Source organism: Eleutherodactylus coqui, chromosome 8, assembly GCF_035609145.1.
Source record: "Eleutherodactylus coqui strain aEleCoq1 chromosome 8, aEleCoq1.hap1, whole genome shotgun sequence".
Classification (NCBI taxonomy): Eukaryota; Metazoa; Chordata; class Amphibia; order Anura; family Eleutherodactylidae; genus Eleutherodactylus; species Eleutherodactylus coqui.
In genome coordinates, this window is record NC_089844.1 from 22,294,313 (window position 1) to 22,307,900 (window position 13,588).

At 43.4% G+C, this 13,588-nt stretch overlaps 2 protein-coding genes across 2 annotated transcripts in view; one reads left to right on the forward strand and one right to left on the reverse strand.

Annotated features, from left to right (window-relative positions):
* Positions 1-13,588, reverse strand: part of LOC136576196 (protein mono-ADP-ribosyltransferase PARP14-like) — a 913,674-nt gene that overhangs the window by 559,232 nt on the left and 340,854 nt on the right. The window lies entirely within an intron of this gene.
* The window catches only part of LOC136577386 (protein mono-ADP-ribosyltransferase PARP14-like), a 69,235-nt gene that overhangs the window by 41,523 nt on the left and 14,124 nt on the right, over positions 1-13,588 (forward strand). The window contains exons 10-14 of the mRNA XM_066577294.1: positions 1,428-1,604; positions 3,236-3,408; positions 5,780-5,825; positions 8,285-8,872; positions 10,497-10,636. Of these exons, the coding sequence (XP_066433391.1) occupies positions 1,428-1,604; positions 3,236-3,408; positions 5,780-5,825; positions 8,285-8,872; positions 10,497-10,636 (1,124 nt within the window). The remainder of the gene's footprint in view (positions 1-1,427; positions 1,605-3,235; positions 3,409-5,779; positions 5,826-8,284; positions 8,873-10,496; positions 10,637-13,588) is intronic.

A 13,588-nucleotide genomic window follows, 5' to 3' on the forward strand; every position in this document is an offset into this window, starting at 1 on the left:
AGAGGGTCCTCCAGAATAGCGACACATTCATAGTCCTGTCACACTTCGCTATGTGCTTCCAGAAGGCATAGAAAGTGACTTACCTCAGAGAAACCCTGTTTCTCCTCTTCTCAAGCTAAAGCTTGGCAACAGCTGGCTAATCATTTGCTGTATGTCATGCCCCACTGATTGGTAGAGGGGAGGAGAGAGTTCAGAGCAGGAAACTGAAGTATGAGCCATTATGCTGAGGGGGAGAGGAGTAAAAGTGTGGGAAGAAGGCAGGAAGTGAAGGAGGAGTCTCAGTGGAGAGTCTGCGTAAGCAGTCGGAGGAGGAGGACGTGCAGGGAGGAGGTCTGCAGTAAGAGCAGCTGAAGCAAGCGTTCTTCTTCAGGGAAGCAAGGATTCACCAGCTCCCTAGTCTTACCGGAAGTGAGGAGGAGTAAGGTTGAAGTCAGTCCACTAAAACAGTGAGTTACACAAAACCCGGTGAAGACAAAGCCAGGGCGAGTAAAGCGGCCGTCTTAACTCAAATTCCAACATTTGCATAATTTACATCCAGTAAGCCCTATAGATAACTAGGCCTGTGGGAATTCATACTGGGTAACCTTCCAAGTTCAAATAGAGAAAAAGAGCGTTGAAGAGAAAACTGTGTTTACAAGTAAATCAACTGTACTGTATAACAGTTTGCTCTGCTATTATCCTGCAATACTGCCACTGTTGATTGTACCGTGTATGGACTACATTAAAAGCTAAAGTAAACTGTGCACTTCCGGTTTGCTAACCAAAACAGCTACCATGACTTGTGTCAAATTATTTCCACCACTGACTACCGCAGACCCGGATGAAGTGCTGGCATCACGTGACAAAGCACCGTTCATCTTAATAAGAAATTTATGTGTATTTTCTGCCACTGTGCTGCAACCGAGTAGGACACCTTTGTCGCCATTGTCAAGAGAGATTACAGAGCCACCTGTGACATCCATCTTGCAATTCCCTTGGTCTCCCCCAATTTAGCCCATCTCCCTGGGATGCTGCACATGCTGCTTTAATTGACCAGTGCTGCCCATGTCAGCAGCACTAGCCAGTCAGAGCAGCAAGACGTGTCTTAGGCTACCAATGCAAACTGATGTGCAGTGTGCATCAGGTAGTCAGAGAAGTAGTGTGATCACCTTTGTTTGTCCAGAACTGCAGGGTCACTGTAACCAATGGAGGGTTTACAAGCTTTTTCAATGAATGGGAGAACAAGGAGATTCTACAAAAGAGAATCTTCCCCTCATACATTCCTCTGCCAGGTGGTTAATCATTTACCCATGTGTCTCAGTTTTAAGAGTGTAATAAGAGGGTCCCGAGCAATCTGAACGCCATGTTTATAAAGTTAAAGGGGTTGTCCAAGTCCCAATTATTTCCTATAATGCCGCTGTGTTTACATCTTTCCTGTTTTGTAGGAGCAACTCAACCAAATAAGCCATTTGTGGTCACCAAAGGGGGAAATCTCAGCTGCCAGAATATCATACATATCGAGGGAGGTCAAAATTCATCAAGGATAAAGAAATGTGTGACGGATGCGCTGACCGAGTGTGAGCGACTACAAGCTGCATCCGTAGCCTTCCCAGCTATAGGCACAGGTAGCGATCACTGCGACGCATGGCGATTTATATAAGGATGAGTTCAGAGAATGTGACCTAGCATGGAGTCAGTGCCGCTCAACATGACATCACTAACACTACAATACATTGATATATATGTAGTAAACAAGTTTGGGGTACCTGCTGCAGCAGAACACAGCTCAGCTGCTGCAGAACCTCATAAAACACACCTTAGCTGCTGCAGAACCTCATATTACACACTTCAGCTGCTGCAGAGTGTTATAATATGGAGCATAAGCTACAAATAATGCTTTATGGCGCTCCGTAGTTGGTATATAGCGAGCAGGCCACAGATTCCCATTGATGGCAATCTTTATATATAGGGGCAGACTGCAGATCCCCATTTAGGCGGTCCATAGTTTTTATATATTTAGGACAGGTTACAGATCTCTGCTTATGGCAGTCTTTAGTTTGTATATATGGGGACAGACTACAGATCTGTTTTTGGTAGTCTGTACATTGTATATGGGGAGCAGGCAACAGATGTCCATTTATCGTGATTTACAGTTTGTAAATATTGGGTAGTCTACCATTTGAATATACGGGAAAGGCTACAGATCCCCGTTTATGGTGGTCTATAGATTGTACTGTCTAGGGGTTCCAGGCTACAGATCATTTATGGCGGTCTATATTTTATATATAGAGCAGACTACAGATCCCTATTTATGGTGGTCTACACTTTGTATGTAGGGAACAGGCTACAAATTCCATTTACGGTAGTCTATGCTTTGTATATGGAGAGCAGGCTACAGATGACTATGGCGGTCTATAGTATATAGATAGGGACAGTCTATAGTTTCAGGTAACCGGCTCAAAGTTGACTCAGCCTTCCATCCTTCTGAGGCCGGTAAAATGAGTACCCGGCTTGCTGGGGGGTTGAAGATGACTGGGGAAGGCAATGGCAAACCACCCCGCAAAAACAGTCTGCCAAGAAAATGTCACATCATGACGTCACCCTAGGAGTCGGTCACGACTTGGTGCTTGCACCACGGGACTTTACCTTATAGTTTGTATATAGGCGACAGATTAAAGATCTCTGTTTATGGTGGTATGTAGTTTGCATATAGGGGGCAGGCTAGAGATCTGGTTGAGGAAAGGAGCAGGTTGTACGTTTTCATGAGGCTTCTTTGTTCTCTGCTCTAATTACTAGAAAATCTTAAGGCCGGGTTCACACTGGAATATTTGTGCGCAATATGCAGAGTTCATTAATGTTTTTGTATTTTGCGCATACATTTTGGTGGTGGAAATTTTTTTTTTAAAGTTAATTTTTCTGCGTATAACTTGCGCCCCAAAGGTCCCCATACAAGTAAATGTGTGCACAATACGCAAGGAGATGCGTGAAACACCGCGTAATTGCGCTGTAAAAAGAACACATCTGGAACTCATTAGCCATTTCAATTGGTGCGTCTGTTTGCCGCGCACAAATGAACATGCCTTACTGGGGCAAAATGTACAGTAAAATTCGCAGACGTGAGCGCAAAAAACATAGTTCATTCTGCAAAAATGCAGCACTCAGGCAAGTGCAAATGCGTTTACGCTCGTGTGAAGCCGGCCTAAATATTGTAAATGAAGATACTGAACCCCGGCCCTTTCTTTTATGACCATTACAGGTGCTGGAAATGTATCCTCTGCAGTGGTGTCTGACGCCATGTTAGATGCCGTGGTGGATTTTGTGTCCTCAAAGTCGGCTAAATCTCTGCAGACGGTAAAAGTGACCATCTTCCTGCCATCCTTATTACAGGACTTCTGTGCCAGCATGAAGAAGAAAGAGCACAAACCATCTGTTTTTACACGTACGTATCCACCCTGTGACTTCCATACCTCCAGCATCATGCTGTTGTCCTTAGCACTGAACAAGAAGGGAATGCTGGGAGAATTCAGCTGGTAAGGGCGCAGTCAGACGAGCGCGTGTTTTTGCGCAGCCAATATGCGCTCAAAAAATATGCTGCAGAAAGCGCGTGACCGGGCAAAGTTTCATATGTGCATCGCATGAAAGTCTGTCCGTTCACTGGAGCAGCTGCGCTTGGAGAAACACAGCTGCTCCACGAAGAGAGAGAAGACCCACAGGGCTTCAGGATTTCCACAGAGCAGGGAGAAACGGAGCGGGGCTATAGAGAAACCACCCATAACTCTTCTCACTGTCTCTGCTCTGGGGAAATCCCCCAATAGCAGCACGGCTTATCTTTGATATGGGGAAATCCCTTGGGATTTCCCCATAACACAGAGAGGGGGGTGGGGCTAGCAGGACCTGCCCCCTACCCTCCCCCCAGACACGCCCCTCCCTGGTTTGCTATGGGGATTCTCAGAGAATCCCCATAGAAAATCATCGAGGGGCGGGGCTAGGGGGCAGGCCCGCTAATCCTGCCCCCTCTCTCTCCCCACTATAGGGAATTCCCTTAGGGAGAGAGGTGGGAGGAAGTCCCCTACTAGCGTCCCCTCCCTGTTGCTGGGGATTTAACCACCAGAGGGCAGTACGAATACCCCGCTGCTTACAGCAGGACATTTAAAAGGTACTGCCCAGAAGCACCTTTTAAATGTCCCATTGCAAAATCCTGTCCCAGAAGCACCTTTTGAATGCCCTGCTGTAAGCAACTAGGAATCTATTGCAAGCGCTGGAGTTTCCATTAACTCCTGCTTCCATAGAGTCAATGGAAACTCCTGCCGGCGCTCATCGGAGATAGTGCATGTTCTGTCTTTTTTAAGTGTGCGCTGTTTTGCACTGTAAATTCCTCGCATATGAACGCTTCTATAAGAGCCTATTGATTCTTTTAGAAGCGTTCATTTGCCATGGACCTAAAACATCTCATCTGACTGCGCCCTAAAGGGGTTATCTTGATGTACCTACTGATGACCTAACCATTTTTGGGACTTAATGACCAACTAAGTTTTCAATTTTTTCATAGTCGCATTCCTAGAGCAGTAACTTTTTAATTCTTTAGGTGACATAGCCGTATGAGAGCTTCTTTTTTTCACGGAAAAGTTGTATTTAATGAGATGATTTTGGGGTACATATAATATACTGTATAACTTATTGTTTTTTCTTAGGGGGAATGGGGATAAAAAAAAGAAATTCTGCTATTTATTTTTTGGATTTCAGTTTTACGGCATCCATTGTGCAAAATAAATAACATGATAACATTCTTCTCTTGATCAGCATGATTCCAGCGATACTAAGTTTATACAGTTTTTTTTATGTCTTGCTATTTTTATTTTTTTTAAGATTTGCTTTTGTGTTGCCGCATTCCGAGGCCATAGCATTTTCTTTTTTCATTGACTGAGCTCTATAAGGGCTTGTTTTATTTTTAACAGTGTTCACTGTGCAGTATAAGGCTATTTCAGACGACCGTATATCGGCCGCGTATTCACGCCGGCCGATATACGGCGTCTCTCTCTGCAGGGGGAGGAGGCTGGAAGAGCCAGGAGCAGGAACTGAGCTCCCGCCCCCTCTTTGCCTCCTCTCCACCCCCTCTCCGCCCCTCTGCACTATTTGCAATGGGGGGAGGCAGGACGGAGGCAAAGCTAATTCGCGGAGCTTAGCCCCGCCCCCATCCCGCCTCCTCTTATTGCAAATAGTGCAGAGGGGCGGAGAGAAGACAAAGAAGGGGCGGGAGCTCAGAGCACTGCTCCCGCCTCTTCCAGCCTCCTCCCCCTGCAGAGAGAAACGCCGTATGTCGGCCGGCATGAATACCCGGCCGATATATGGTAGTCTGAAATAGCCCTTAAGAACATACTAAATTAATGCTGCAGGCCGGTATGATTATGTCCACACCAAATTTATATTGGTTTTTTATTTTTTTGCAACTTTTTAACACTTTTGTAATACATGTATTTTTTTTTTTTATCACTGCATTCAAAGACCCCTAACATTTTTCTTTTTTTGTTAATGGTGCTATGAAAGGGTTGTTTTTTAGCAGGATGAGTTACACTTTTTAATAGTACCATTTGTTGATCCATGCAACGTTTTGTATTCTGTTTTTTGTAAGGCAAGATAGAGAAAATGTGCTATTTTCGCCATTTTTTTGTATTGTTTTTCAAGAAGTGCACTGTGCGGGTTAAATGACTTACTAACTTTTTTCAAAAGGTCATTATGAATGCAGCGATACCACATATGTGTTTTTGTTTGTTTGTTTGTTTTTACACATAGTACAGGAGAGAAAGTGGGGTTTTGGCGTAATTTGAATTACTTTTTTTCCTACTTAAAAAAAATACTTTAACATTTTATCCCACTAGGGGACTTGATTATCACCATACTTTAATATTATTCTAATACACTACTATACTTGAGTATAGCAGTGTATTATAAAGCCTATGAAGCTCAGCCAGAGGCTGAACCTCATAGGCCACCGTAGCTGGCAGACCCAGAGGCTACATTCAAGCCTTTGGGTGTCATAGCAACCCATCGGTACCCTGAGAACACATTGCGGGGATCCAATGAATGACAGAGGGATCCCCCTCCGTTGTCATTATATTACATGCTGTGGCCGCAGTGACCATAGCATGTAAAGGATTAAACAGCGAGGATTGGTTTGTTCGGTCCCCACTGTTAAAGCAAGTGCCAGGCTGTTATTCGACAGCTGAGCACCCGCTCCCTTTGACATGAGAGACCAGTGCCAGGCTTCTCATTCAGCTGCCATCAAAAGATGGCACAGCTGAATAAAGTCCCTTAACAGACGCCGACAAAAGACATATGGGTGGTCATTAAGGGGTTAAGATAGGCCATCAATAGTAGATTGGGAAGCGTCTGCCGCCTGGGACCCCTGTCGATCAGTTGTAAGCTTAGCCTTTCTGCTCATGCACTGATCAGATTTCTGCAGGAAGCAGACAGCTCAATACCCACTGTGCTGGCCAAGCTTAGTATTGCAGGCACTTAAGTAAATGGGAATTTAGCCCGCAATATCATGCCTGGCCTCTGCAGGTAGAACAGAGCTGTCTGGAAGACCCTCACCAATCTGCTATTGCTGGCCTATCCTAAGAATAGGCCATCAAAAGTTTACAACTGGGCAACCCCTTTAAGCTGCAAAACTAAATCCTCACAAGATAACTGCAACCTCAGATGTTTAACCCTTTGGAAGCCAAGATCAAATGTCAGTGCTGACAGCAGCACTTAAATGCTTGTACAGAAGTAGGGGGCTCCCTCTCTCCTCCAAATGCTACCCCTCCCATCCCTCATGATCCTGGGATGCTGTTATCACAGCAATCGGAGGCCTAATCATTCTATTGCTGCTATATAAAAGCATTACAATGTAAGTGTAAGGTAGATGTGATCAAAAGATCGCAAGAACAAAGAGAAAAGGAAAAGATTTATCAAAGTTTAAAAATTTTTAAAAATTAAATTCTCATTTTTACAGTAAAAAATATGAAAAACAAACATAATAAGTACTGCTGCATTCAAAAAGTCTGTTTTATTAAAATATAAGATTTCTCACATAGTGAATGCTGTAAGAATGGCAAGAATAATTTTTTACTTCCACTTCCACAGAAAGCAAACTAAGAAAAAAAATCATATCTAAAAATCATATTAATCCCAAAATGATATCAAGAACTACAGCTCGTCCTGCAAAAAGCAAGCTCTCACAAAGCAGAAAAGTAAAACTCTGCGTGTAAGAATTCAATGACAAAGCACCATTTGTTTTAAGTTTTAAAAACTAGTAAAATATATCAAAAGTTAAAGGGGTTGTCTCGCGAAAGCAAGTGGGGTTAAGTACTTCTGTATGGCCATATTAATGCACTTTGTAATATACATCATGCATTAAATATGAGCCATACAGAAGTTATTCACTTACCTTCCCTGCGCTGGCGTCCCCGTCTCCATGGCTCTGTCTAATTTCAGCGTCTAATCTCCTGATTAGACGCGCTTGCGCAGAAGGGTCTTCTCCCATCTCTTCGGTCCGGCAGCAGTGGCGTTCTGGCTCCGCCCCCTTGTATGCGTCATCGCATAGCTCCGCCCCATCACATGTGCCGATTCCAGCCTCCTGATTGGCTGGAATCGGCACATATGACAGGGGCGGAGCTACGTGGTTACGCGTACCAGGGGGGCGGAGCCAGAACGCCGCTGCTGCCGGACCGAAGAGATGGGAGAAGACCCTTCTGCGCAAGCGCGTCTAATCAGGAGATTAGACGCTAAAATTAGACGGAGCCATGGAGACGGGGACGCCAGCGCAGGGAAGGTAAGTGAATAACTTCTGTATGGCTCATATTTAATGCACGATGTATATTACAAAGTGCATTAATATGGCCATACAGAAGTACTTAACCCCACTTGCTTTCGCGAGACAACCCCTTTAACTGTTTTCTGTGGGTCAGTATCAAGTTGATATAACATATTTTTACTACAGCTTGAACAAAGTAAATGCCCCCAAACTGGTACAATTGCATTTTCTCCATTTCACCCCATTTTTAAATTTCCAAAAGTTTTCCAATACATTATCTGCTGCAGTAAACGGTCACATTAAAAAAAAAATTCATTCCATCAAAAAAACAAGTCCTCATACGGCTCTTGGAAGTTGGGGATGGAAAACTGTCAGCGAAAAAACGATGGAAAGGGGTGAGGAACACTTGTGCACTGTTGTATTATAAGTTTGTGTATATTTACATTGTGACAGGGCTCTATCGTATGTCAGTCCAGCATTGTAGCAGGGCACTATGGTATGTCAGCTCTGCAAGTAACAAGGTAGAAGATGAAGCGACCAAAGTGTTTGAGCTGCGAGACAACATTGAGCCGGTTATTTACCACCTGTGTGCAGAGAACAAGGAGGCAGTGAGAAACGCATCGTCTTGGCTCCAAGATCTTATACTGAGGCAACAACTCGAGAAGCTCATCACCGATGACTGGATCCTGGAGTTCGGTGACAAGGAGCAGGAGATCATTGCTGAACTTCAGAAGACTCTTCATGTTACTGTTAACATTGATTTGCCAAGCAACACGATTAAAGTGTCAGGATTAACTGAAGACGTTGTGAATCTGACAGACCAAATCCAAGACATGATCAAGAAGGTGCGAGAGAAGAAGACCAAAGAGCGAGAGGCAGAGCTCTGCAGTAACCTGGTGGAGTGGAGATATTATGATGGCAGCAACTTTGTGCCATTTGATCAAATGACAAACTTGGAGCTGGAAAAAGCCAAAAATAAAAAGACTCTAAACCTAAATATTGACCTGGCTGGAGTGAACTATACTGTCGTGATGGAGCTGAGCTCGATGTGGGACCCCACAGGAAAAGAAATGGCGATTCAGAGGTTTCCTAAACACGGTAATTATCATAGACTAGCAGTGAAAAAATACAATGGGCTCTATAAAAAAAAGTTGTTGGTCATTTCTTTCTTTCTGCACACAGACCACGCACCCTTAGTCATATACAGTGAAACCTTTTTAAGACTACCCCCGAAAATTTCATTGCAATGTGGTCTTCTAGGGTGCAGTATGCACAATTATACAATGCATTTGCAAACTTCATACCCTTTCACTTTTTTACATTTTGTTATGTTGTGGCCTTGCACCAATAAAGAAAAAAAAATCAAGTTTTCCCCATCATTCTGGACTCAATACCCCATTAGGACAACATAAAAACAGAATATTAGAAATCTTTGTACATTTTTTAACATTGATTAACTATGATTTTGCATTTACATAAATATTCACACCCTGTACACAGTACTTAGTCCAAGCACCTTTGGCAGCAACTACAGAGTCCAGTTTTATGGGCATGAAGCTACAAGGTCTGCAACCTGGATTTGGAACATTTTTCTGCTATTCTTCTCTGCAGATCCTCTCAAGCTCTGTCAGGTTGGATGGGAACCATCTGTTGATAGTCATTTTCTTGTTGGAAGGTAACCCTCCTGCAGACTCTGAGGTCCCTTACGCTATGAATCAGGTTTTCATTAAGAGTATCCATTCAGCTTTCCATCAACCCTGACAAGTCTCCGTCACCCAACAAGTTGCCACCACCATGATTAACTGTAGGGATGGTATTCCTCCAGACATAACACTTAGGATTGAGTCTAAAAAGTTCCATCTTGGTTTCCTCAGACCAGAAAATCTTGTTTCTCATAGTCTTTAGGTGCTTTTTGACAAACTCCAGACGACTTTTACTGAGGAGAGGCTTCTTTTTGGCCCCTCTGCTATAAAGCCCAGATTGGTGGAGTCTGCAGTGATGGTTGACCTTCTGGAAGTTTCTGTCATCTGCACACAGGATCTTTGGAGCTCAGCCAGAGTGACCATTGGGTTTTTGGTCACCTTTCTTACAAAAGGCCCTTTTTTCTCAATTACTTAGTTCGGTGGGTCCAAACTTATTCCATATAAGAATTATGGGCATCACTGTGCTCTTGGGAACTTTCAGTGCAAAAGAAATGCTTTTGTAGCCTCCAGATCTGTGCCTCCTCACAATTCTGTCTCTAAGCTCTACAGGCAGATCTTTCTTCCTTATGGCTTGGTTTTAGCTGTGATATGCATTGTGAGTGTGGGACCTTATATAGATGGTGGCTGTCTTTTAAAATTACATCCAATCAACTGAATTTACAAAAGGTGAAAGCCAATCAAGGTGAAAAAAACACTATCAAGAAAAATGGGAGGAACCCAGCGCTTAATTTCAAGTGTCTAAATACTTGTGTCAAAGCAATATCTTAGTTTTACATTCTGTTGACACTTTGTCATTATGGGGTATTGAGTGCAGAATGATGGAGAAAACTTGAATTTTGTTTGGCTATTTGCACAAGGCCACAACATAACAAAATGTAAAAAAAGTGAAAGGGTGTGAAGACTTTCCAAATACATTGTATGGTGGCCTTTTGGAGAGGTATCACTATATATCAAGCAGGTCGAAGGAATAAGCAGGCAGGGAGTAGAGCACACTATCATAAATGTCTTTTATTGAACAGAAAATACTCTGGATCTACCCAAATCCTGGGACTCGATGGATAAGAGTCAACTGAAAGTAGTAACTGTGGATACCCGCTCCCCAGAATACAGCGATGTTCAGGCCCAGTTTGCAAAAACCTGCCAGATGAAAATTAGTAAGGTAAAATTTTACAGTCTACAGTTGAATGAAAAATTAAGTGAACCCTTTGGTGCTGTCTGAATTGTATTAAAGTTTTACAATTAGGTTATGGCTACACATCGACGACCAAAGACCGCTGTGTAGCCCTAGGACCTCACAACTGGTGCAGGTTGAAGTGACCGCAGTTTTCAAAAAATTCAACCTTAGTGGACTTTTTGCAACCTGCATTCGCAGCAACCAGCAACTTGCACTGCTACCTCATTGAACTCAATGTGAGCATGTGACTGCAAGGCTACACAGCGTTCTTTGGTCATTTAACCTGTTGCAGCCAAAAGTCTCCTCGTAGCTCTAGCTTAATTGTGACTTAGCCTGATAGAAAATGACATTGTAACTAAAAACACACAGTTGTACTGTTCATAAAAAAGGATAAAATAGGTCAGCACTTCCCAACAGAAATCTATAGGTGCACGTTAAAGTTGTACTGTTCATGTCCTTTATTGAGCATATTGAGTAATCATCCACAGTGCAGGAAGAGAAATTAAAGGAGATGTCCCGCGCCGAAACGGGTTTTTTTTTTTTTAACCCCCCCCCCCGTTCGGCGCGAGACAACCCCGATGCAGGGGTTAAAAAAACCACCCGCACAGCGCTTACCTGAATCCCGGCGGTCCGGTGACTTCAATACTTACCGCTGAAGATGGCCGCCGGGATCTTCTACCTTCGTGGACCGCAGCTCTTCTGTGCGGTCCACTGCCGATTCCAGCCTCCTGATTGGCTGGAATCGGCACGTGACGGGGCGGAGCTACACGGAGCCCCTCTCTGGCACGAGCGGCTCCATAGAAGAAAGCTGAAGACCCGGACTGCGCAAGCGCGGCTAATTTGGCCATCGGAGGCCAAAAATTAGTCGGCTCCATGGAGACGAGGACGCCAGCAACGGAGCAGGTAAGTATAAAACTTTTTATAACTTCTGTATGGCTCATAATTAATGCACAATGTACATTACAAAGTGCATTATTATGGCCATACAGAAGTGTATAGACCCACTTGCTGCCTCGGGACATCTCCTTTAAGTGAACCTCTGTGCTAATGACTTCTCTAAGAGCTAGTTGGCAAAATGTGATTCCATTAAGAGGATGAGATTGGAAGTGTGGGTTTCTCAGGTGCTTTACCCATGAAATAAAACAACAAAACCAAGACTGGTTACTGACAGATCTGTTCTTCTCAGGAAAGATTGGTTAGTGTGAACTGTGCATCAAAGTAAACAAATTATTATGTAGCAATAGCTGAATAGAGAGGATGGGTGTAGGATGGGTCTAAACCACTTTGCTCTCAAGCCAGTTTTGGCCTATGTGGCCAATCCTAATTTTTCAAACCCAACAGGTTTTATTTCTTGTGGCATTTATTCAAGTGATTCTGGACTGTTTTTTAGTTTCAAAGGATTTTATTAAAGTACAAAATCTTGTGCATATGTCATCCATGCATTCACTTTTCCCCACACAGGAGGTAGAGAAATAAGCAAGAGGAATAACAACAATTTGCTTTTTAGCATATTTGACATTTTTGTCATATATTTTCTCATATTTGTCAAAATTTTGCATGATAGCAGAATACTCCCGAGTATAAAAACCTACAAAAACTTCATTGGTTTTACAATCACAGTAGACTGAAACAATAAATAATCACTAATATCTGGATAACGAGATAGATCTAGGTTGAGAGTAGGTTGTGTCTAAAGCCTGGGATATAGACTAGCTCAATCCAAGGTCCCCACAACACTTCGTATTTCTCTAGGGTGTCAGACTGTATGGCATGTAGCCTCCCACACAAAGTGATTTGTGAGATCCTGTTCTGCATCTCTCTAAGGGCGCGGTCACACGAGCGTAGGCGTATTTACGTTCGCACGTGCACAGCGTTTAATTGCCGGAAAGAACGTTTTTTCGGCAATCATGACCAGAGCTAGAAAGCGTATTATCGTTTGTTCCTACTTTGCAAACTATCTTTTCGGCCATCGAATATGCGTTGGCGCGTATTTCGGTCGCATATGTTCCGTCTTTTTTTCGGGTTGCCGTTTTTACGCGCCGTAAAATCGCCCGTGCGAACGAATACATTGGAAACCAACGCCTCAGATGGTCACGTTTATAAGATTGGGCGCAAAAACGCGCCGTTTATGCGCTCGTGTGAACGCCCCCTAAACGACAGGGTGGGCTGTTTCTACCTGGCTGCTATATGCATCATGGTTGGCATACATATATTTTGAATAAGCTTATGAGCTTGGTGCTTAGTTGCAGGAGGCGATCTCCCAGTAGGAACAGCATTGGAGATTTGGGGAATGGGCCTATGAATAATCTATGTAGTAACCTATGTACCTAGGACCAGATCCTGGCTACCGCCAGACACGTCCACCATAATATGCAATTGGGATCCCATCTCTGTACATCCCCTGAAACATAAGGGTGAAGCTGAAGGGAAAAATTTATTTATTCTAACCGGTACTAAGTGCGATATAGAATCTTTATAGATGTCTCCATTAAGGTAACCTGGTGACGGCCTTTACAGATAGTTTCACAGCAATGGTACCATCTTTCTTCTGTCAGTAATTTGTAAATCTGTTTCCCATTTTAGCATAAACGGAAGCTTGCCCCCTATATTAGGGTTATTCAGTATATTATAAAGCATGGACAATGTGCCTTTCCTCACTGGATCATTCCTACAAAGTCTTTCAAACATTGTCAATTCGGGAATTACACGTTGCGAGTTCAGCGAGTGCAAAAAATGAAAAACCTGGCTGACTTCAATAAATTTCCGCTGCAGGGGAATTAAACTTAGCCTGAAATTAGGCCAACGTTAGCAGATGAAATCCCATTACAAAATGATAGAGGTCTATCAGCTCATTCATCTTTCACCATTGAAAATGCACAAGGTTCAAGCTTGGTGGGAATCTCACATTCAGGATAATAGGAAGCATCCTAGAGGGCC